Source organism: Falco rusticolus, chromosome 2 (assembly GCF_015220075.1).
Source record: "Falco rusticolus isolate bFalRus1 chromosome 2, bFalRus1.pri, whole genome shotgun sequence".
Lineage (NCBI taxonomy): Eukaryota > Metazoa > Chordata > Aves > Falconiformes > Falconidae > Falco > Falco rusticolus.
Window position 1 is genome coordinate 107497237 of NC_051188.1, and position 23032 is coordinate 107520268.

General features: G+C 40.4%; 1 protein-coding gene across 9 annotated transcripts in view; it reads right to left on the reverse strand.

The window, feature by feature from the left end:
• LOC119143520 (multidrug resistance-associated protein 1-like) overlaps positions 1 to 23032 on the reverse strand; it is a 54947-nt gene that overhangs the window by 28045 nt on the left and 3870 nt on the right. For 4 of the 9 annotated variants that reach the window (XM_037377861.1, XM_037377864.1, XM_037377863.1 and 1 more), the window contains 10 exons: positions 22612 to 22774; positions 21617 to 21695; positions 20768 to 20861; positions 13992 to 14053; positions 10335 to 10476; positions 8829 to 8986; positions 7588 to 7765; positions 5772 to 6026; positions 4205 to 4273; positions 3476 to 3613 (listed from right to left, as the gene is read on the reverse strand). In XM_037377861.1, the coding sequence (XP_037233758.1) occupies positions 3476 to 3613; positions 4205 to 4273; positions 5772 to 6026; positions 7588 to 7765; positions 8829 to 8986; positions 10335 to 10476; positions 13992 to 14053; positions 20768 to 20861; positions 21617 to 21695; positions 22612 to 22774 (1338 nt within the window). Of the gene's footprint in view, positions 1 to 3475; positions 3614 to 4204; positions 4274 to 5771; positions 6027 to 7587; positions 7766 to 8828; positions 8987 to 10334; positions 10477 to 13991; positions 14054 to 15444; positions 15524 to 20767; positions 20862 to 21616; positions 22775 to 23032 lie in introns of those variants that run through there. The other 5 variants (XM_037377869.1, XM_037377867.1, XM_037377862.1 and 2 more) reach the window with 4 other exon arrangements.

The following is a 23032-nucleotide window of genomic DNA, read 5'->3' on the forward strand; positions in this document are numbered from 1 at the left end:
CCAGATTAAATAACCGCAGTTCCACCAGCTGCTCCTCATAAAACACATGCTCCAGACCATTCTCCAGCTTCATTGCCCTTCTCTGGACATGCTACAGCACCTCAGGGTCTTTCTTTAGTGAGAGGCCTAAAACTGAATGCAGGATTCCAGGTGCAGCCTCACCAGAGCTGAGTACAGGGGGACAATCCCTTCCCCAGTCCTGCTGGCCACACTGTTTCGGATACCAGCCAGGCTGCTGTTGGCCTCTTTGGCCCCCTGGGCACACTGCTGGCTCATGCCCAGCCGGCTGTCAACCAGCACCCCCAGGCCCTTTCCCACCAGGCAGCTTCCCAGCCACTCTGCCCCCAGCCTGTAGCGCTGCGTGGGGTGGTTGTGACCCCAGTGCAGGACCCGGCACTGAGCCTTGTTGAACCTCATACAACTGGCCTCAGCCCATTGGTCCAGCCTGTCCAGACCCCTCTGCAGAGCCTCCTGCTCTCCAGCAGATCAACACTCCTGCTCAGCTTGGCGTTGTCTGCAAAATTACTGAGGGTGCACTCGATCCATTCATCCATACAATCAATAAAGATATCAAACAGGACTAGCCCCAGAACTGAGCCCTGGGGAACACCACTTGTGACCGGCCGCTAGTGGATGTAACTCCATTCACCACCACTCTTTGGATTAGCCAGCCAGCCAGCTTTTTACCCAGCATAGAGTACACCCATCCAAGCCATGTCCAGACAGTATCTGCAGGACAATGCTGTGGAAGACAGTGTCAAAGGCTTTACTAAAGTCTAGGTGAACAAAATCCACAGCCTTTTCATCATCCGTTACATGGGTCATCTTGTCATAGAAGGAGATCATGTTCGTCTAGCAGGACCTGCCTTTTATAAACCCATGGTGACTGGGCCTGATCTGCTAGTTGTCCTGCACATGACACATGATGGCACTCGGGATGATCTGCTCCCTAACGTTCCCCAGCACCAAGGTCAGGCTGTAGTTTCCCAGATCCTCCTCCCGGCCCTTCTTGCAGATTGGCGTCACATTGGCTAATCTGCAGTCTGCTGGGACCTCCCCAGTTAGCCAGGACTGTTGCCAAATGATTGAAGGTGGCTTGGAGAGCACCTCCACTCCCATCCAGTGGGACTTAGACTTATGTCTAAGTGGTGTAGCAGTTCACTAACCATTTCCCCTTGGAGTACGGGGGCTTTATGCTGCTCCTCCATCCCTGCCTTCCAGTTCAGGGGGTGGATATCCTGAGAACCACTGGTCTTACTATTAAAGACTGAAGGAAAAAAGGCATTAAGTACCTCAGCTTTTTCCTCAGCCGTCATCACTATGTTTCCCCCTGCATCCAATAAAAGATGGAGATTCTCCTTAGCCCTCCTTTTGTTGCTAATGTATTTATAGGATAATTTTTTATTGTCCTTTATGGCAGTAGCCAGATTAAGTTCTAGCTGGGCTTTGGGCCTTCTAATTTTCTCCCCACATAACCTCAAGTCATCCTTGTAGTCCTCCTGAGTTGCCTGCCCCTTCTTCCAAAGGTCATAGACTCTACTTTTCCCCTGAGTTCCAGCCAAAGCTCTCTGTTCAGCCAGGCTGGTCTTCTTCCCTGCCAGTTTATCTTTTAGCAAATGGGGATGGACTGCTCCTGTGCCTTTAAGACTTCCTTCTTGAAGAAAGTCCAGCCTTCTTGGACTTCTTTGCCCTTCAGGACTGCCTCCCAAGGGACTCCGTCAACGAGTCTCCTAAACAGGCCAAAGTCTGCTCTCCAAAAGTCCATGGCAGCAGTTCTGCTGACCCTCCTCCTTATTTCTCTGATAATTTCATGGTCAATATGCCTAAGACAGCCTCAAACCATCACATCACCCACAAGTCCTTCTCTGTTCACACCCAACAGGTCCAGCACAGTGCCTTCCATAGCTGTCTCACTCACCCACTGTATCAAGAAGTCAAGCTGAACATTAAGTTATGAGGAACCTCCTAGACTGTTTCTGCTGTGCTATATTTCCAGGGGACATCCAATAAGTTGAAGTCCCCCACAAGAACAAGGGCTAGCAATCACGAGACTTCTCCCAGCTGCTTACAGAATATTTCACCTGCCTCTTCATTTTGGCTGGGTGGTCTATAACAGACTTCCACCATGATATCTGCCTGTTGGCCCCTTCCCCTGATTCTTACATATAAATACTCAACCCTTTCATCACCATCATCAAGCTCTATACAGTCAGAACACTCCCTAACATACAAGGCTATCCCACCGCCTCTTCTTCCTTGCCTATCCCTTCTGATTTTTTATAACCCTTTTAACCCTTCTGATGGTTTATAGCCATCCATTGCAGCACTCCAGTCATGTAAGCCATCCCACCATGCTTCTGTGATTGCAACTATATCACAGTATTTCAGCTGCACAATGGCTTCCAACTCCTGTTTGTTGCCCATGTGGCATGCATTGGTGCAGATGCACTTCACTTGGGTCACCTGTTTTTTGGGGGGAAGCCCTAATTCCCATGTGATCGTTCTCAGGCACTTCCATGGTTTCTAACACATCAATAAACCTTGTGTCTTTGCTGCCACATGGATCTCCATTCCCTACCTCCACTAAGATGGCAGGCTAAAGGCCCTCGCTAGCACACCCTCCCTCAAACGCTGGCGTGTTGAGCCCAGGCTTATCTCTAGTGAGCCTGGGTTTACCCCATTCCCCCTTCAAATCTAGTTTAAAGCTCTATCAATGAGTCCTGCCAGCTCCTGCACAAAGATGCTTTCACCCCTTTGAGACAGTTGTACCCCATTTGTTGCCAGCAGGCCTGGTGTCCTGCAGACCAACCCATAATCAAAAAAACCCCAAAATTCTGCTGGTGACACCAGGCTCAGAGCCAGACATTGATCTGCGGGCTCTTCCAGTTTCTTCCCTCATCGTTCCCTGCAACTGGAAGGACAGAGAACACTACTTGTGCTCCTGATCCCTTAACTATTTGTCCCAAAGCCCTGAAGCCTCCATTTACCTTCCAACAGAGTTTAACAGAGGGACTTAAAGATCCAAAAATCTGAATGCATTCCTGATAGAATTCCACTGAAATAAGGCCAGGATGAATTTGGTTCATATTTTTTGGGTTTTTTTCTTTTTCATGTATTTAGAAGTTTAGTCTTTGAAAAGGGATAGCTAAAAATTACAGATCAAAAGTGCATTTCCTTAAAAAGGGGTATAAAGAAGGTAGGTCATTTCTGTGTAATTGAAACAGTGAAATGAGATTCAGGAGCTTTGGATTTGATTCAACTTTCTAACCGAGGTCTTTAAAAGCTTGGTCAATTCATAATCTCTCTCATTCTTCTCCAGTTATATACATACATACTATTAGAACCTAGAGAATTGGAATATATTGTGTTGATTTAATGTTTACTGTGAGGCAACATTTGTGAGCCATTCAGCTACTAAAGCAACAGGAAACATGAGAAATACTCCTGCATAAATGAGTATTTTTATAAAACAAACCATAAAAGGAATACACGTCAATGTTAGCATGGAGTAAGTCGTCAGGTACCCAGACGACTTCAAAACATCCACTTCATGTTCTCTAATGCTCATGAGCTTCCTTTGATATGCGGGTTCCCATGCGTAAAGTTTGAGGATCTAGACAATCAAACAAACATATTTCAATAAAACAAAAAAGCAGTAACCATGGTGCAGAAAATAAGCTTAAGCTCCAAATGTCATTTTCGAATATTCAGCAATGCCAAACTACAAAAATTTAGATGTTTTACAAATGAAAGCAAGACCTAAGATAACTCTGAAGTAGGTTGTTCTTATGGAAGATATACTCTAGTCACTCTTTAATTCTTCAGATTTCAACTTGTCACTTATGTATCATAAATGATGAGCTGGTTTATTTCAAAATGGGATAAACAACAAAAAAGCTTTTCTTCTATGCTAAAATTTCACTCTGCTACAGGTTTTCAGACATCTATTAACACATTTTATATTATCATTTAAAATGTGGTAGTAAAATTAATGCATCATGGATACTAAGATTTTCAGATCAACTTAAACCAGTAAATATTTTCCAAAAACACGTTTAAGCACATTATGTTAAAACATCTTCACTTTACATTTTTATCATTATCACTAAAGTATTAGTCATAAAACTTTAGTCTTTTAAATAACTTACTTTCTATCTTTATGTCCTTACAAAAAAACCAGAACACTTATTAATTGTGGCATTACCTTTATTCCATGTAACATTTCACTTAGTAGCTTGACTCGTTGATCTGAATACCTCATTTGGCTTTTCTGCTTAAAAGACAGCAATGTTTTCATTTTAAAATGAGCAAAAAATTTTGGAAAGTAAAGTATGCGGTGAACTGTAGGCAATAAATACTTTTAATACTATTTTTACCTTGCTGAATAACATACTATCACTGCAGTTATACCTTTTTCAGTTATACATGCAGGGGAAAAAAAAGATAGGATAAAGAATTAAGTACATCTAAATAACATTTTCTCCCTAAAATATCTTAACGAGTGTATTTTAGGTTTTTGTCTTTTTTATTTTTATTAACCTTGAATTAAAAACTTAAGAGGCTTCCAGTACCCAGGGCATTCAGGAATGATAATATGGTTTTAATCTTCAAGCAGGTAAATACAGACTCAACAACAATACAGTATAATACTATATACACACATATATGAATATATACGTAATAGTGTATGAATATAAAACATTGAATACACTTATATGTACATATACAGGAGCTAGGAGGAGAGTTTCCTGTTACTGATTAATACAGTGTTATTGAAAAAAAAACTAATTAAAGAAACGCAGAAAGTCTTCTCCCTGCTATGCTACACTCAGGCTCTTCTGCATCTCACATTTCGAAAATACCAATTAACAACCTCTTTAATGTTTTGAGTCTTATTCATACAAAACAACAAGTTGCAAACTTTTAGACAGAATGATTTTTTTGTGTGTCCTTTGTGTTTCTTCTCTCTCTCTCTCTCATATCACAGTAGGGATCTAAGTGCATATGTAGCTGCTGCACCTCACCGGCAAAAGAGGTGAGAGGTCTTTGAATTTGTTTTGGGGTTTTTTTCCCCAATGTCTCTAAACTGTCACAGCCGTACAAAAGAACTAATAAGGACCCACAGTCCTCACTGAATGTTGCACCATCAAAGGCAAAATGAAACAGAGACAAATAATTGGCTTCATAGCAGTGCAAAACTTAGGGTTGTAGCTAGATTTTTTACTTTTTCAGTGGAGCTCACAGAAGTTATCAAAGTAACAGGCAATACAGTGCCAAGAGAACTGTAGCATCAGAGAAGCAGAAAAGAAGTAGGAACACATGCAACACCTCTATGGGAATTCCCATCATCTCAGGAGAACGTGCTAAATTTGAGTGAGCAGCTTAACCTGAGTAATAAAAGTGGAAGAGAGCCGTAATTCTAGAAAATCCCTTATTTAATGGAATAACTCATATAATATGGAAAAACATAGCCGTTTCCAAAATTTGAGTTATACAGTAATTCTTACTAATACAAAAGTATTGTTTCGGTATAATGAAAATTTAGCTATCCAACCTAAATACTAGTTTAGCTATCAAACATACGGCTTTCTTACTGCAGTTATGCTTCCCCCCTCAAAAAAAAACAGTTGCAGCTTGGTATTGCTTTTTCATTTTGAGTTTGATTTAGACGTACCAATATTATTTTATACATGCATAACCTAACCCCCCTCCTTCATTCCTCTATTATGACAGCTTATCCTCTCCTTACTATACTTATTTAAATATCTCACCTTCAGATTTTTTACTTTGGCTGCAATCTGTGCATTTACAGGTATAACCAAAAGGAGCAGCGCAACACCTGCCAGGACTGAGGGGCCAAGCTCTTTCCAGAGAAAGACGACAGCCATGACAATCTGAAAAGGCGCCGACCACAACAGGTTGATGTTTACAGTCATCTCCATGAGTTGCTGAGCATCTGCTGACATCAGGTTAACAATTTCCCCAGTCGTATAGTTTTGTCGTGAGGCATTTGCTAAAGTTAAGGCCTGCAACCAGAAAATACAGTGGTCACAAAAATCCACAGTTTTGATGGGTTTAGCCACCCGGGAGAAGCTAAAAGGGCAATAATTAGAGCAAAGCTGAGCTCAGTGAAACACACTTGCAACTCTTTATAGTAAATAAACAGGACAGCTTGGCACAAGAAGGGCTCAGCAAGGCCCAGCTTTGGCCTAGTTTAGAACCTCCCAGTGCAGGAGCCAACAGCAGGCTTCACTGCAACCACGTGTAACCTCAGTGTGGCAGGCAGACAGCACAAGTCTCAAGTGTCTCGGGACTGACACCCAGACAAACACACACGCACACACATGCTCTCCCCTCTCCCTCTGTGTTAGTGCCTCACAGTTCTCCACTGTGTCACCTGCAACTCCTGCATGTGACAGGACAGTGCTGCAGCAACTCATCTGACCACACACCCCACGCGCAAAGCACAAGCTGACGCAGCGTTCACTGCCCAGCTCAGAGAGAGGGAGAAGCTCTGTCTCTACCTTGTGGATGTGAAAGCTGGCCAGAAGCCATGCCCACCCCAACCGCAGCCTCTACTCCGCTGTTCGTGATCTGATGAACTGACACACCTTGATACGTAACTTGAGAGAATGAATTCCTTCAACTGATTTGCAATTTACAAGTAAAATTTCATGTACTGGTTCAGAAAATACCTGAGAAGTCTATGTCAAAAGATCAGTTTGACTCTCTTGAGAAAAGAGGCTGTATTTTAAATTAACAAAGATGGTAATTTATTTCAGATTTGTATTATTTTTTTGCTTCCTTAACTTGTGTTTCATAATTAAATACTGCAGTAAAAATACCAGCGTGCCATGATCGTAACACAGTAAACTAAAGGTGCAGCACGGAGAAACCAGCTTCATCTCATATGCTACGTATTAACAGTATAGTAAACATTTTTATGTTTTGCAGGTCAGACAGCTACTTTTACATTACTAGCACCTGTATTTCTTGTAGCTGATAATGCTGCCACCTCAGTATACATTGCTAAGGAGGGATAAGTTATAGATAGATTTCTACTATAGCTATCTTAAACATCTGAAGAATAACAAACCTACTGGGTACTCAACTCAACAGAAAACCAGCTTCACTAAAATCAGGTGGAAAATATCGGCCTCCAAAGGAGACAATCCAGCAAGCTTCAGCTTCTCATATTCACTACTAATAGATAGTAAAAACAGTGATCATGTATACCCTTACTTCTTCCCAGACATGCAACCTAGAAAGTTTTGCCAGTTTATTCAGTAAATTTGGACATTAACCCATAATCAAAATAGTAACAGTTCAGTTTCTACATGTATCTCCAATATTATGTCTGTACGGGTGGCTGACAATGTAATTTCAAGATTAGAGTATTACAATAGAAATGCTGCTGAAATTCGGAATTATTATAAATAAATCATAATGAAAATATAAAGTCAATCTGTTAGCCTGACACTGGTGTATAACATCCTGGCTTTTAATCATGCTGGTAAGCGTAATGTCTTTTAACACTGTATGTTTATTTCAGGTTTTGTTTTGAAAAGTAGAAGAATACATTATTACCTTTTTGTAGATGAGGCCAACAACTGCAGTCTTGATTTTGACTGCAGTTAGCATGTTGTTACGCTGATATAACTGATGGAGAAGAGTTTGTGAGAGACCTACAAAAAACAGGGCAATAGCATAGCCATATCCACTCTCATACGAACTTGGACGATTTTCCCTGACCATTATCATTGCTCTGAAAATGAAGGAAAATAAATTTTAAATTCTGTGCATTAAGTCACCAACTGACAATAAGAAGTGCAATAAACTGACATACTGGCAACTTGTTTAATTAAGTCAATTTTGGATCCAGATATGGTGGAAGGTCACAAAGAAATACAATGTTAAAAAAAGGCAGGTCTTATCTTTGTTTTCCAATTTGTTACCTTAGAAAAAATTCTCAAATACTATTCTAGACATCAGTGTGCTATTGCTGACTTCACAAGCAATGGAGTACAAATAAAGAATGGCATAAAAGGAAAAGAAAAAAAAAAAAAAGAGGAAGATATTCATACTTGGAAAGGTTGTAACTACCAACCATGAAAGTTAGAGAGAAAAAAATCTAGAGGAAAATTCTTATTTTTGTGTAAGTAAGAGGTTATCTTAAATAACCAGCAACTATGATGCCTTTAAATGGATTTTATGGGTAACAATTTTTTTCAGGATTACACTGATTCAGGGTATAGTTTGGAGGTTAACAATAATTATGTTCATTAATCTTTTCTTTATAAACACACAGGTATTTGATAAATTCTTAACACCTCTGTGGTAAGCACAGTTTCTAAAAACCATTTCCATCAACCTTGTTAAATTAACAAATCATGTTACCAACAACATGATAAGAACAGTCACTGCAGTTTTCCATTAAATGCTGAAGGTATAGACTTTATTATATGCTTAAGTGTTGGGTTTTTTTAAATAGATGTGGAAAAATATTGACAAAAAAGCAGGGAAATTAAATATCTTGGTACTCCATTTTTCTTAACATTTGATTTCATATTAAAGTGTATTAAATGCTTAAATACAATACTGTGGAATGGTTTTGCCTCAGTCCGTTGGTTAAGAAATTCCTGATCTCTTTGAGTTTTCCCTCATTAGCACATTTTCAGATAATCACTGGGGCAGGTGGGGTTAGGACAGGGAAATAAAGTCTTTACACATCTAAGCTATTGTTCAGTTTGGTTTTGATACTGGTAACCCTTTAGCCTTATTATTACTGTTAGTGTCCAAATATAAAGTGAAACACATTAAAAACTTACTTCATTATTTGAGGACTCATGAAAGCCAGAATGTCAGCTGTAACTTTCAGAAATGCAACTTTAATCAATAAAAATTTAAATGTTTGCCATAATGGCAAAATCAAAGATGGTTTATGGAAATTTTTTTTCTTAAATAGCACTCTTTTGATGTAAGAAGCCTGCAAGATTACAAAAATATGTACAGAATTAAGAGAAAAAAATATTTTTTAACTTCACCCACATTTACGAATATAAAATATGTAACGCTAGAGTGTCCATCTAAAGCCATCACTGTACTTATGATCTGAAAAAGCGCATTTCCTACAGTTAGGAGAAAAGTTTTGGGGTAAGAAACAAAGTCTGGTTTTATTTATCCTGGCTAGCAGTCTTTCAGGAAAGGATAAATATAATTTCTAGGGCTGTCCCAAACACCCATGAAGATACTCAGAAAATAATTTAATCATCAAATGATTATCACAGGTCAAAAAAACTGTGTAGGAAACACAGAGGTAAGCTTCAACATAAATGCATTATCATTTATAGCAGGTTCACAGCAACTTTATATTTAAGATTGAATAACCCTTCTATTCTTTCAGAGTATTTTCAGTTGTCAAGTAACTATTTTCTCCAGTTTGAATTTATCTTAAACAATTGCAAATTTTTTTGAGTCCTTGTAAGAATAAAGGTAAACTTTCTTAATTACCAGAGTGATGAAGGACAGGATACTTTTTATATATTACTTGCATAATAAAAACAGTATCTGAATTAAAATTATCCGTATTGAAAAACACTTTGGCAAAAGGGTTGTGGTGTGTATACCATCAGTGGAAGAGAGGGCAAATCTATAAATAGCTAAGAAAAACACTGAAAAGATGCAGTAAGGTCAAACTCTGCAGAGCCCTCTTCTTAGTAAGTCATTAAAACCCAAAAACTACACTCTTGCTGGACTCAGAGGTTAGGTCCTCTCTCTTGTGAACTTCCTAACATCACAGAGCTCCTAGTGTACTTTAACTACAACAACAAAAAAATAACCGTGACTGAAACTGTCAAGGATTTACATGAAAATCACACAGGATAAGTCAAGCAAACCCCCCCAGATATCTGTAAAACTTAATATTGTTAAAATTAAAGAAAACTGAAGCCTGTTTTGTGCGTTCTGTAAGCCAGTTTCTACTGACAAGGAAGCTGAAATACAGATGCAAAGGTAAGACATGGGGAAACAGACAAGTTTAGAGAGAAATTAGTTGGACAAATGATAATTAATCACCAAAGTAAAAGTCATGGTAGACTCTCTATCAGTTGAAGTGTTAAAATGTAACCAGATATCTTTCTAAGAGGTAAGTTTGAACATAAACAATTTAGAAAAATCCTATAGCCACACTAGAGATCACTGATCACAACTCTGAGTGGCCTTTGTGATACACAAAACGTAGGCTGTTTAATAAACAAGATTATAAAAATCCTCTCCAGCTTCTAGACTCCTTAAAACTAGAAAAGGATATTGCCTATTGTCAGAATTATAGCTACCATGAATCCTGTGGTAGACTTCTGGATTTCTTTTCGCCATTGCTTTTCAAAGTTAGGACACACACTGTATGGTGAATCACTTTCATTCAGTTCAAATAGGTCATCCCTTTCCAATGGCTTCTTATAGCCTATAGATATTAGTCTGAAAGAAAGCAATAAATTTATACAGCAAGAAATACAGCAGCCAAACCAAGCAGAACTACTAACTCAAGAAGCTAATGATATAATTTAGTGTATATACATGAACTTTATAATCCCAATAACATATGCAATCCTCCAAAGACCACAAACTACAGTGGAACATACTTACAGTCACCTTAAATACTCTGAAATTCACCTGAAGTAAGAAGAGCCCAAGCAGATTGTCACATCTGAGCAGCAAATTCTGAGGAAACCTCAGAATCTGCCTACATTTATGATCCCATATTTCTTTACAGGAAAATACAATATTACATAAACAAATGCATAGCATCATTACACACTTACTATTGTGATCTGGAATGAAATACTTTTTCTATCACAGGACTGCATTATCATAGAATCATTGAGGTTGGAAAAGACCCTTAAGATCACCTAGTCCAACTGCTAACCTAACAGTACCAAGGCTAGGACTAAACAATTTCCCTAAGTCCCACATCTACCTGTCTTTTAGATACCTCCGGGGATGGTGACTCACTATGTTGCTAGTCATACTTGTTCAACCAAGGTAACATTAAACTTATGGGTTTCAGCACAAGTACAATGGAAGTTTCCTTACAGCAGATCTTCAGCTGTTAAAATTTTGTTTTTAAAAAGTGCTTTTACACACTTTAGTGTCAACAGAACCTAAAGATGCTCTTAAAAATGGCAAAATAGGGATGACTAATACAGTGAACATGAGGGAACTCTGAAAGAAAATTAGACCATGTGGAATTTTTGACAAGCATGTCAGATTTATGACAACTCAAACTGTGCCACACCATTTCTGAGGTGGGAAAAATGCAAAAGAATTAATGTTGACAATGTTCTCTAACTTACAGGAAGTCCCAAACACCTAGGAATCAACGAGAGACACATGCATAGATGGAGTGCGTGCCCTAATGCTTTCCAGCTGGTGGGAATTTCCTTCCCTGCTGCATGCAACACAAGCGCAGTGTCTGTCTTCTCCAGTGTGCACCTCCAGCATATTCCTCCTGTGCCATCAGCGCCAGCGCTGGCCCTGGGGCTAACGTGTGCCTCATCACAGGGCAGAAAATGACTCAGAAACACTTTTTTGCAGATTGTCATGTTCCTAGTGGGGGTGGACCTCATTATCCCCAAGAGCCACCCAAATATCTACTGAAACTGTAACATTGATAAAAAGTGAATTTGCTTGATAAATTAAGGCAAAAATAACATAGCTTCTCACTAAAAGTGCCACTTTTTGAGACAGATGAGGAAAGCAAGCCCATTGGTACTTGAGTGGGAACTGTTTAAGAATTCTGCATAACTCATCTCAATGCCAAAACTCACTGCTGCCAGAGGATAGATAGATCTACCAAATGCCCTCGGCACTGTAAGCTCCAGATTGCCTGAATTCCAAAGTAACATAATATAGCATTACGGGTTTATTATGTAACAATTAATTTGAGACTTCCTCATCTAGGCTGCAAGCACTTAAGGTAAGTATATATTAGCCATAATATATTGTGTTTGCTTGTGTGACTGCAAAGAGGGAACATATCTAATGTTCACAATATTAGTTCAGTTGAATCCAGTTATTTCATAGCCAAATAAGCTCTAAGCAGAACCAAAATCCTCCCCCCCCCCCTTTTTGTTAAACATTGTAGAATTTGTTAAAAAATGCAAAGGATAGCCTAGCTTGGACATATGGGCAAACAATGACATAATAAACACATAAATATCATGTAGAAGTGTTGCACTCAGTATGCTGCATAACTTTTCTAGAAAAACTGAAAATTTGTATTTATGGTGTAGACCATAAGGACTGGTAAATAAACAAAGCTACTCTGAAACTGACAAACTTCAAGGACCAGAGTTTAACTGAATACTCTGAATCTTTGAAACAATCTGATTGTTTTGTCTCAGCTTCTGAATAGCAAATACCATTTCCTTTCTTCCTTAGAATTCATAATATTGAATAAAGCAAGAAACAGTTATAATAGTTTCAATTTTTTTCCTCACTTCTAGATTTTTGAAGTGTGTATATATCTGATTCAAATGGTTTTTAAAGCAGAAAGAAAAATATTAAAAATTAGTAATGGTCACAAGACATAACACATGAAATTGTTTGAAATAACAACCAAAATACTAAGTGACAGGAAGCTGCATGAGTTGAGCTTTCAGTTCCTATTTTTCAGAATATTTTCCAAGAATCATTGTTGTTTATGAGCAGGTGTTCTACAGTAATAACATGTGCCTGCCATAAAAGAGGGAGAAAAATGAGCATGAAATTGGCTACTTGGAAAATACCTTCAATGTACTACTGAATATTTGTTCCTGGATATCTAGCAAATTTTTGTATCACTACATGGAGTATAAAGGAAACCTTATATTAATTTTTATCTACTGCCACTCTTTACACAGTCAGATAATAAATAAAAAAAGATAGCCTAATTTGTCTTTTTATATCCCACTGTCTAAAAATATTGTCTATTGTGACAAGAGAAGTGCCGGGTCCTGCAGCTGAGCAGTAACAACCCCACGCAACACTACAGGCTGGGGGCAGAGTGGCTGGGAAGCTGCCTGGTGGGAAAGGGCCTGGGGGTGCTGGTTGACAGCCGGCTGGGCATGAGCCAGCAGTGTGCCCAGGGGGCCAAGGAGGCCAACAGCAGCCTGGCTTGTGTCTGAAACAATGTGGCCAGCAGGACCAGGGCAGTGATTGTCCCCCTGTACTCAGCACTGATGAGGCTGCACCTCAAATCCTGCGTTCAGTTTGGAGCCCCCCACCACAAGAGGGACATTGAGGTGCTGGAGGGTGTCCAGAGAAGGGCAGTGAAGCTGGGGAAGGGTCTAGAAGTCTTATGAGGTGGAACTGGGGTTATTTAGTCTGGAGAAGAGAAGGCTCAAAGGGGGACCCTATTGCTCTCTACAACTGCCTGAAAGGAGGCTGTAGGCAGGTGGGGAGTACGTCTCTTCTTTCACACAAGTGACAGGACAAGAGGAAACAGCCTCAAGTTGTGCCAGGGGAAGTTTAGCTTGGATATTAGGAAAAATGTCTTCACTGAAAGGGTGGTCAAGCATTGGACCAGGCTGCCCAGGGAGGTGGTGGAATCACTATCCTTGGAGGCATTTAAAAAATGCGTAAATGTGGTGCTTAGGGACATGGTTTAGTGATGGACTTGGCACTCCTGGGTTAACACTTGCATGATCTCAAAGGTCTTTTCCAATCTAAACGATTCTATGATAAGAACATTGTGCTCAGTTATCAAAATATTAATGTTCTATATAATGCCATTAGATAACATACAAAATGACTGCTACTATGTATAAACAATACTCCATAAAATATTTGAGTATGAGGTCTAAAAGTTGTAAATTTTGATTTTTATACAAAAAGCTAACAGCAATCTCAGGCTTAGGCTTTGGCTCAAGCCAGAATCATGGTGTGAAATTTAAGTGGGTGCTCTGTAATTCTGTGAGCATCAATGAACATCAACAAGCAGTTTAAATTCTCACCTGCTAAACCAGGAATATGTTAATTTACTGAAGAAAAAAGCATTCTCTTCAGGGCTGCGTTTCTGTTTAGAAAAAAAAGGAAAAAGTATCAATGTTACTTGAAAGACTGGAAAAAAAGTTGGTTTGGGTTTTCCTTTTCTTTTACTAAACACGCAGGGTTTAGGAGCTATTTAATTCTGAGGTATAATAAGGTCTATACTTACACTTACTTGCCTGGTATCTTCTCCCACCAATACACTCTAACACAAGGTATGAAGAATGAGAGATCTACAGTCTTGTGACTAGATGAACAACTTAACTTGCTGTAAAAGGAGATGAACCACCACCTTGGCTTGATTTCAGTTTACACATAAACCTTGAGTATATCATACTCATACATGAGTATGATCATGCCAACAGTACAGCACAGGAGCTGAACTTGATGATCCTTATGGATCCCTTCCAACTTAAGATACTCTGATTCTGTGTCCAACACAAGCAAACCCCTCTTACACCTCTGACAGTTAAAATCCTGCAGTGTTACCCCCCTCCCCCATTTGAAAACCTAGCTATCGGAAGTTATCAACTGCTAATACCTAAAGAACAGCAAACTCCTTTCAGGCGCGGAGAGATGAAGTGCTACTAACAAGTTCTGTACACACAGATGAGGAGAAGAGCATGAGGCTGGTGCACTGCTGCCGATGTTGTAAGCCAGCGGAGGTAAGTGTAGCAGAGGCGAAGAAATACGAACTCTCTCACACTTCTCAAGGAATGTGAGTCCACACCCAAGACCGACCTCAGCACACCTAGGGAGTAAATTCTCCTCCTCAGTAGTTAACAGCTTTAAAATCGTTTCTAACCGACGATGCAGTTTCGGTGCCTTTCGGTAGGTGGTGGAACAAGCCCAGCTACCGAACCCCTGTGCGGCGGGCGCTGCCAGACCCTCGGTATTTTCCACAATTTTTCTCGTACTTTCAGTAAAAAGCCAAATAACTAAACGATAACCCAAGAAACAAATACAAAACAGTACGTACGCCCTCCCGCTCCAACACCCCCCCGCCTGGGCACCCGCTCGCCCCACTGCCGGTGTCCGCTCGCCACGGCCGCGATGGTGACACCCGCGCAGCGCTGCTGGCTTAACTGTCGCCTTTTACTAGTGCTATCGAAGGGCACAGCAGAATCGTGGTCACAAACACGCCCTGCTTAAATCCTACTCCTATCTGTGGCAAAGTTCCTATTCCCTCCAGAAAAGAACAAGACGTACTGAACAAACCCCTGTTCCCCTCCTCACGAACCGAGGCCACACCCGGGGCGTACTGTCACCTGCGGGGGTTTGGCACACCCCGAGCACGAATCCTACACTACGCCCCACCGGCTCCGAGGCAGGCCCCCGCCGGGGGAGCAGCAGCCCCGGGCGGCAGGTACCCCCGCCCCCCCGGGACCGCCCCCTCCCCCCGCCCCCACGCGCTCTCACCTGCGCGCTGCCGGGACGCGGGTGCCGGTAGGAGCCGCCGCGCTTCCCGCGGGAGGCGGCCATGGCTCCCTGCGGCGGCGGCCACCGGCTTAGCGGCTGCCCCGCGGGAGGGGCCGTCGGGGGAGCTGGGGCCCGGCCCTCCTCCCCCCGCAGCCGGCGAGGCCCGTGGAGCGGCCCGGCCGCAGAGCCGGCGGCGAAGGCGCTGTGCGCGCAGAGCGGCACCTGCTGCCGCCGAGGCGGGCGGCCCGGTGGGCGGTGGGCCCGCTGCGAGCCGTGCCGGCGGGCAGCGCCGCGGCAGACTGAGGGGGCGGCCTGCGGCGGTGTCTGTGCGTCCTGTCTTGTGACTGTCTTGTGTAAAAACCCTTGGTTTTCCCCTTCCCGCTAGCTGCCCGCTGGATGTCTGCTACCAGCACTTCATCCGTGTGTCAGAACGTGCCAAACAACCGCCCTTGCTTAGCAGTGGGCCCACAGCGAGCCCTGGCACCAGCCATGACCCACAGTGCCGGCGGGTCGCTGCAGGCCGTGGCTGCCCCACACATCCAGCTCAAAACACCCTTGGACAAAACCGAGGAAGCCCATGTGTGCTGTGGGGCCGGCAGCTGAAACTGGCCTGTCCCTGGCCGATGCTGTAGCACTGGGAACACTGGCAGAGTGTGGACCACATCAGCAAGCTTTGACCTTTCTTATTTACCAATACATTTTAGTATTTGCTTTTTGGAGGATTCATACAGCTTGCTCGCTAGTATTTAGGTGTAGAGATAGGAAGGAGTGAACCTATAATAGCAATTTCCATTGCTGTAGTTTTCTTCTTGAACATGAAGTTTTTTGAAGTTACTAAAGATCAGTATCTTGATTTTTTACTCTTTAGTTAATATCGCACCTCCCCTTTGGCTGTTGTTGACCTGGCACGTTGCCACCTTAAATGAGAATGCATCACTGACCACAGCGATGCTGATTTGTCCCACGTTTGGGAGATTGTAACGGAACTAACCATGCACTGTGTTCCCTGTGATACATACATACAGAGAAACAAGTATAAATGCAAGACCTTGTGACAGCAGGGAAAGCAAAGTCCTGCGGCAGGCTAGTAGCATGGGAAGTGAAAGACCAGGGCAAAATAACAATAATTTCAAATCACAACTAACATAGAAAACATTAATTTCATATTCATAAAGATTTTTTAAAGTGACTGAAACAGATAGGGGGTTGAGGCCAAATTCAAATGTTTTAGGGGTTTTTTTCCAGTATTTTATTTCCTAAACATGGTGACAATGTGGTTAAAGTATCAACAGGGCCCTCACTAAAGTGCTGTCTTAAGTTACAGATGTGCAAAAGAAATTTTGTTACAGCTGAAGTAACTTAAGCACATTGCCACATTCCCAGCTTTTCTGCATTTAACAGATGAGTTTTAGGTAAACGGATATTGAGAGGTGTTAAAATCCGTACATCCCTCAGGAAAAAAAGAAAAAAAAGACTGGGAAGAAAGAGAGTAAGAAAAATTGTTTCTTTAGAAGAACTGTATTGATATTTTACCAGCCATATGCAATATGATCCTCCTTGACATTCCTTTTGTAGAGTGTAATTGCATAAAACAGATTATCTTACTATCCACTAGGGAAGTCTGGAAGGACACATTAGCGTAGACCTGACTAAGCATCTCTTCCTGTTGGCTAACTCTAGTTTGGGCATGTGTTTTCTCTTCCATTTGATGAACTTCACTTATAACTTAAGCTACTGTTAACATTCTTCCTCTGCTTGATTAAATTTCTTTAACATAGGGAACAGGTTTAAAGAACTCCAGTGTATTTGTTAACTTTTTCCATTATTGCGGGAACTTTTGTGATCAGTGACCTACTGGTATAATGTCAGCATTGTATCTTCCAACAGAAGTTAGATTATGTCTACATAGCTTAGTCTTGAAGATACTAGTGGGGAAAAAATGGGAAAAAAATGAAAAAGGGGCACATGTTTGTGTGGAAGGGTAGAGAAGAAAAGGATGGGGCAGACTTCTCAAGTTTCTTAAAACATAAGGTATAAATCTTACTTAAGGCACAACTCTTTGTTACCCCAAGTTCTTTCTAGAGAAGATTGAATGCAGTTGCTGATGTCATTTCGTGGTTGCCATCCTGTGGCGTTATAGGAATGTCTCTTAGGCTAAAGAAGTAATCCCTTTGGAAAGTTAAAAGCAGCATCTAGAGAAAGTGATTTTATTAGCTGTGATTTATCTTATTCAACAAAAGAGAAATCATTGCAAACTTAATGTTCTTCCACTTCTGAAACTCATTTGGGCTTGTAAAACACATCACCTTTAAACCAGTAAACTTGGATATTCTTTCTCAACACCAGCGTAAGGATGAAAAGTATTCCTTTCAAGCAACCAATATTGTAACCAATAAAACTGAGTTTAATAAAACCAAAATCCCTTTTTTCTTAACACACACTCATTTGAGTATTGACATTGCAGTTATGTGCATTTGCACTATTTTACCTCAAATTTATTACTGGAAAAAAACAGTCCCAACAACCATACAAGGGTGATCCTATCTGAAAGTAACAACAGAGCTAAATCAGAAAAAAAGTTACAGGTGTTGATACTTCAGTGATGAGTACATCTCATTTACAATTTCTAGCCTTCTCACCTCTTCAAATGGCTCCAGAAAATTTTTACACCATTCACAAAAATACATTCTGTAAGTGATAATGATACATATGCTTCATGAGTGGCTGTAATTATGTATTTTCATACAGTCCTATGTTAGTGAAATAAAGGCCTTCCATGCTTCCTGCAGGGGGGGTGGGGATGGGATATGAACAGGACACCAACAAGGTTTTTTCCTTTATTAGGAAAACTTTAGCTTCTTAAACATTTCCTATACCTTAAATAGTACTTTCCTTTTTAAATAGGTTGAGACTAAATAAAGTATCAGTATACTTTATGCAGAACACATTTCAAAAATAATATGGATCTTGAACATTCCTTTTTTAATAAAGTGCAAAGATGAAAGATTATATTTATCTCAAATAAAAATAGCAAATAATGAAAAAAGATTAATCCAGTTACACAGTATTAATGCGCCTTTTTCTTAGTTTTGCACTTCTTGTATTTTTGGTCACGCTCTCTTTGTTTCATTTTGTCATCCTCAACACTAGTGTCACTGTCACAACTTTGCTGTTCTCTCTTTCTTTTAGAGGTGCCTTCATCCACCTGGTGCACTTGACTGTCACTTGCATGTGGCAGGGCCAATTCAAAAGAACTCTGTGCAGACTTAAAATTTGCAGCTTGATTCTGATTGGGAGAAAAGTATAAATTTGAAGGCAGTAGTGGAGTCATCTGATAGTAAGGAAATTGTTGACCCATTGGACTCTGTACTGCATACTGCTGTGCTAAAAAATGGTTCATCTAGAGAAACAGAAATCTGAGTTGTTAACACTGTAAATGAGGAAGTTCTGAAGAATTTAAATTTGCATGCATTATGGCTTATACAATGAAAATACCAGTAAGTTATAAAATAACATAACACAGAATGTTTGAGAATAAAGCTTTTATGTTTTATTATATCAACTAGTATAGCTGGAAAAAAGTAGACAATTTTTTCATGGCAAAGTTAGAACAGTGACATAATCCAATTTAAGATTAACCTGCTAGTTACTCGTTGTGTAAGGTAATCAAACGGCATTCCTTTCAATTCTACATCTATGTATTTTATAAACATTTGTAACTGCAGCACCTACTGTTAATGTAAAGACATAGACGTCTGCAATTTTTTTTTAACCTGGGTAAACTAATTTTAATATGGAACAAGGCATTCCAACAAGGTATAGTGAATCCATAAATCAAAGCACATGGGACAACACAGTAAGTGCCCAGCTTATTGCTGCAGTCCCTAAGTATCCCAAGAGTACCTCTCATACAAAATGCACAGCCTAAATACAGGCATAGAATTACAAAGGTCAGGAAAGATCAGCTTTCTACCGACAGACAGTAATGAGAGTGACGGGGAGCATCTCCGAGTATGTTGTATGAGCAGGCAGACTGCGAGTGAGTTACCTGCTGTGCTAACCCAAATAATGGTGAGGTAGATGTGTGAAGGCACACTGTGACAGTATCACTTCCTGCTGAGGCTGCAACAATCTATCACTGCAGACATACTGCATCCCTTCTAGCAGTCAGAAAAAGGGATGAAGTTGGTTGTGTGTGCTGGTCTGCTGCGTTTGGTCTCTCAGTGTTGATGTAGTGCATTGTTAGTGAGGAGTGGGTTCACTGGCGAGCACAGTGGGGGAGAGGGTACACTCCCAAGCTTTCCAGCCACTGTGGAGATGGGAGAGTTTGTGCTAGCACCAGCTCCTCTCCGAGGGCACAGCCTGGGAAGAGGGGAGGCAGGCCACCGCCACACCTGTGCAACACAGAATAGACCTTCTCCATTTTCCTGCTGGGACTGCAGCTAGCAAGAGTAATCTGTCCAGACTTCATCCCTTCCACAGTTACAAAGGGCTGGCCATTCCCCAGTCAGACTGGGTGGCAGCAGTATTGTCCACAGCTGTACCTCACATTAAATGCTGGGTTTCTTCAGTCTTACCAATCCATACTCATCAGATTCAGAAGCTTCATGATGTGTTTGCTGAGTAGGGCTTGGCCCACAGGTTGCCATCTGAAGAGACCAGTTCCCTTGCCTTGTGGAGTACCTCAGACAAAAGATAGGAGGACAAGAATGGCCAGGTGTGATGGGGTCTGTTAGAGGGTAAGTGGGATATGGGTTCTTGCCATCTACTGCTGTGAAAGTAAATCACGAATGTGAAAACTGCAGGGGCATGTAAAGGTCCAGGCCAGAAACCCTCAAACTGCTGTTGCCCTAACCTGGGCAGTGGTGATTTGTTGGGTACGTTTAGGTTTGGTTTTAGGACATTTCAAACTTTCGCTGGGAAATTCTGAGTAGAAGAGCTAAAAGGTTCCTTGACTGAATTAGCTGTATATGAAGAAGCTATTGCTTGCATGGTTTCAGTTTTACTAGGTTAGCTTGTCTCATCAAGGCAATTTGATTTGGAACACAGTACAGGAGAGAGCTCCGTCTGTAGACTTCGACATTTCTAGCCTTCCTAAGATATATACCGTTAAGACATTCCTGGAGTAAGAAAATAGTTTGGTTTGGTAGATCCCCTGTTACAGTACCCTTAAGTGCTAAAATCAATAGACCTAACACCATAAATGTTAGCAGCCTAAACTACATTTTGAGACATTAAATAAGGCACCATTGTTTGCAGAAATGCAGAATACAATCAACTTCATAAAAAGCTGCCAAATTTTAAACTTTTAACACAAACTCACCATCTTTTGAAAGCCTGAGTATTCGTGAGGTAAACTATTGTTCGCTGGAAAAGGAGTAACAGGAAATGGAGGATTTCCATAAGGATCTTGACACCTAGGAAGAACAAGCAAACGTACAAATACTAGAGGTCCACCACATACTGCTTACCAGAGTGCTGAGACTTAACTCTGGGGCTATAATGAGAATATCCAAGAGGAGAATTGAGATATTAACAACTGCAACCATGAAAAAACTGATAAAACAAGGAAAATACACCCAAAGGCTCAATTAATGAGCAATCCTCGCAGGTACTTAAGTGCAGATGCAAGAGTTCTGGATTTTTACCATGGGACTTTAGCTTCCACAGACAGTTCTGTCACATTTGTACATAAAAACATTGAAACATTGGAAAATACTGAATCCGAGATCCAAGGTGTTCAGACTTCCATTATAACAGGTTTATAACTCTGTATTCATATGTGCATGACAGCTGCTTGCACATATACATACAAAAACCACAGATATAAACTCAGTGGTGTTTGAAAAGATTATTTCCATTGTCATGTTCCCGCCCCCCCCCCCCCCAGCTACAAGCTCTCTTAGCACAAAACCCGTATTTCAGTATTTTCTCATAGTCCTCTATCTTGCAGAAACAAATAATGGGACAATCAAGCTAAATGAACCTCTGACAAGCTAAACAACTAAACATTAAAATTAACTACAGCCTGTTGCAAGACATCAGTAAGTATGCAATTAAAGCATGCAACAGCTGTTTTAATGAAAAGCCTGAAGATTGGTCTACCACATCAGCTCATTTTCTTAATAGGATATTTAAAAAATTATAATCATTCACAGGTGATCTTTGTTACCTATACGAAGGTGAATATAAGTCAATAGAGTTCTCAAAACCATGTGTAGGGCTGTTTAGTTCTGATGAGTGAGAACTCCCTGTAAATAAGACAAGAGCATAATGACTATTCAGTTACAATTGTTCAATTAACAAGTTAAAAACACAGAAAGTGTTCTGTGTCACCTGTAGTGTGCTAGTATATCTAAGGTAGTATATAAAGGTAAGGTGCCATTTTATTGTAGGTGATCTATAGAATAATTTTAATAATTGCAAACATTCATTTATCATTTATTCACTTACAGAAGCATAAATCAGAGCTGTTGAAGTAAAAGAATAGTTCCCATTCAGTTACAGGCACAGGAGATGCTTCTGATTTTAGGAACCTCACCCATTCCACTTAAACCCAGCAACTGCTCTGTACAGCCTGTGAAGGAGCAGCAGAGTGCACAGCAGTACACGAGTCTTTAATGTTTGGGTTGCAAACACTGCCCAATTATTAGCTAGCTAGAAAGTTTATTTTCATAAACATAACATGAAGAATGTGCCTCTGATTTGACTGTACTTTTTGATTACAATCCCTTCCTGTTAAAACAGCTCAAATAATTCTGTGGCTTTAGTATAAAAACTATCAAACAGCTTGATAGTTGCTGCACTTACCGAATCAAATTTTCCTGCCAGAGTGCAGATTCAAGCTACACCCCGATTCCTAAATGTAATCTGGTGTGAAAATCTATGCTGCTGTATTTTCCATACAGTGTGGTCTGAGCTGGCTTGCAAGTTATGCTGTCCTGAACCAATGTACTGTATTCTCTTTGTAAACAAAAAAATGCAAAGATTGAATCCTTCCCTATGCAAAAGCCACAAGAAGTTTTTGTTTCTTAAAAAAAAAATTAAGTGCAATTTGTTCCAACTATAAATCTTCATCTTTTTAAAATCCTGTAGGATTCAAAAATAGTAATTAAAACCCAAAAATTTACAAAGACATAAATAAATCATTGACACTACTAAACATACCAAACCGATACTGCACTTTAATTGGTCTTCCATACAAACGGATTCCATTCAGCAAAGCTATTGCATAAGGCACTGATTCTTTGTGCTTAAAGCAGACAAATCCAAAAGACTTAGGTTTTCCTTCTTTGTCTTTACAAATTGTCACTTTGGTTAATGGTCCGGCCTGAAAGAAATTTGTATTATTTTCTCACAAAAATTAACAGAGATTGACACTTTGTTCTATGTTGAATATTTCAGGATGTGTATTTTGCCAGTCAGAGAGAAAGTTTCTCACTGTAAGAATCTTTACCTAATTTTGAAAACGTCTCTCCACATTCCCCAAGCTCAAATTCTGAGCCTTCTACAAACAAAAATCAGCTCCACAAATGTTAAAAAGGAACTAAAGCATCACTCTGTAAGTGATGTTTAGTTTTTAATAATC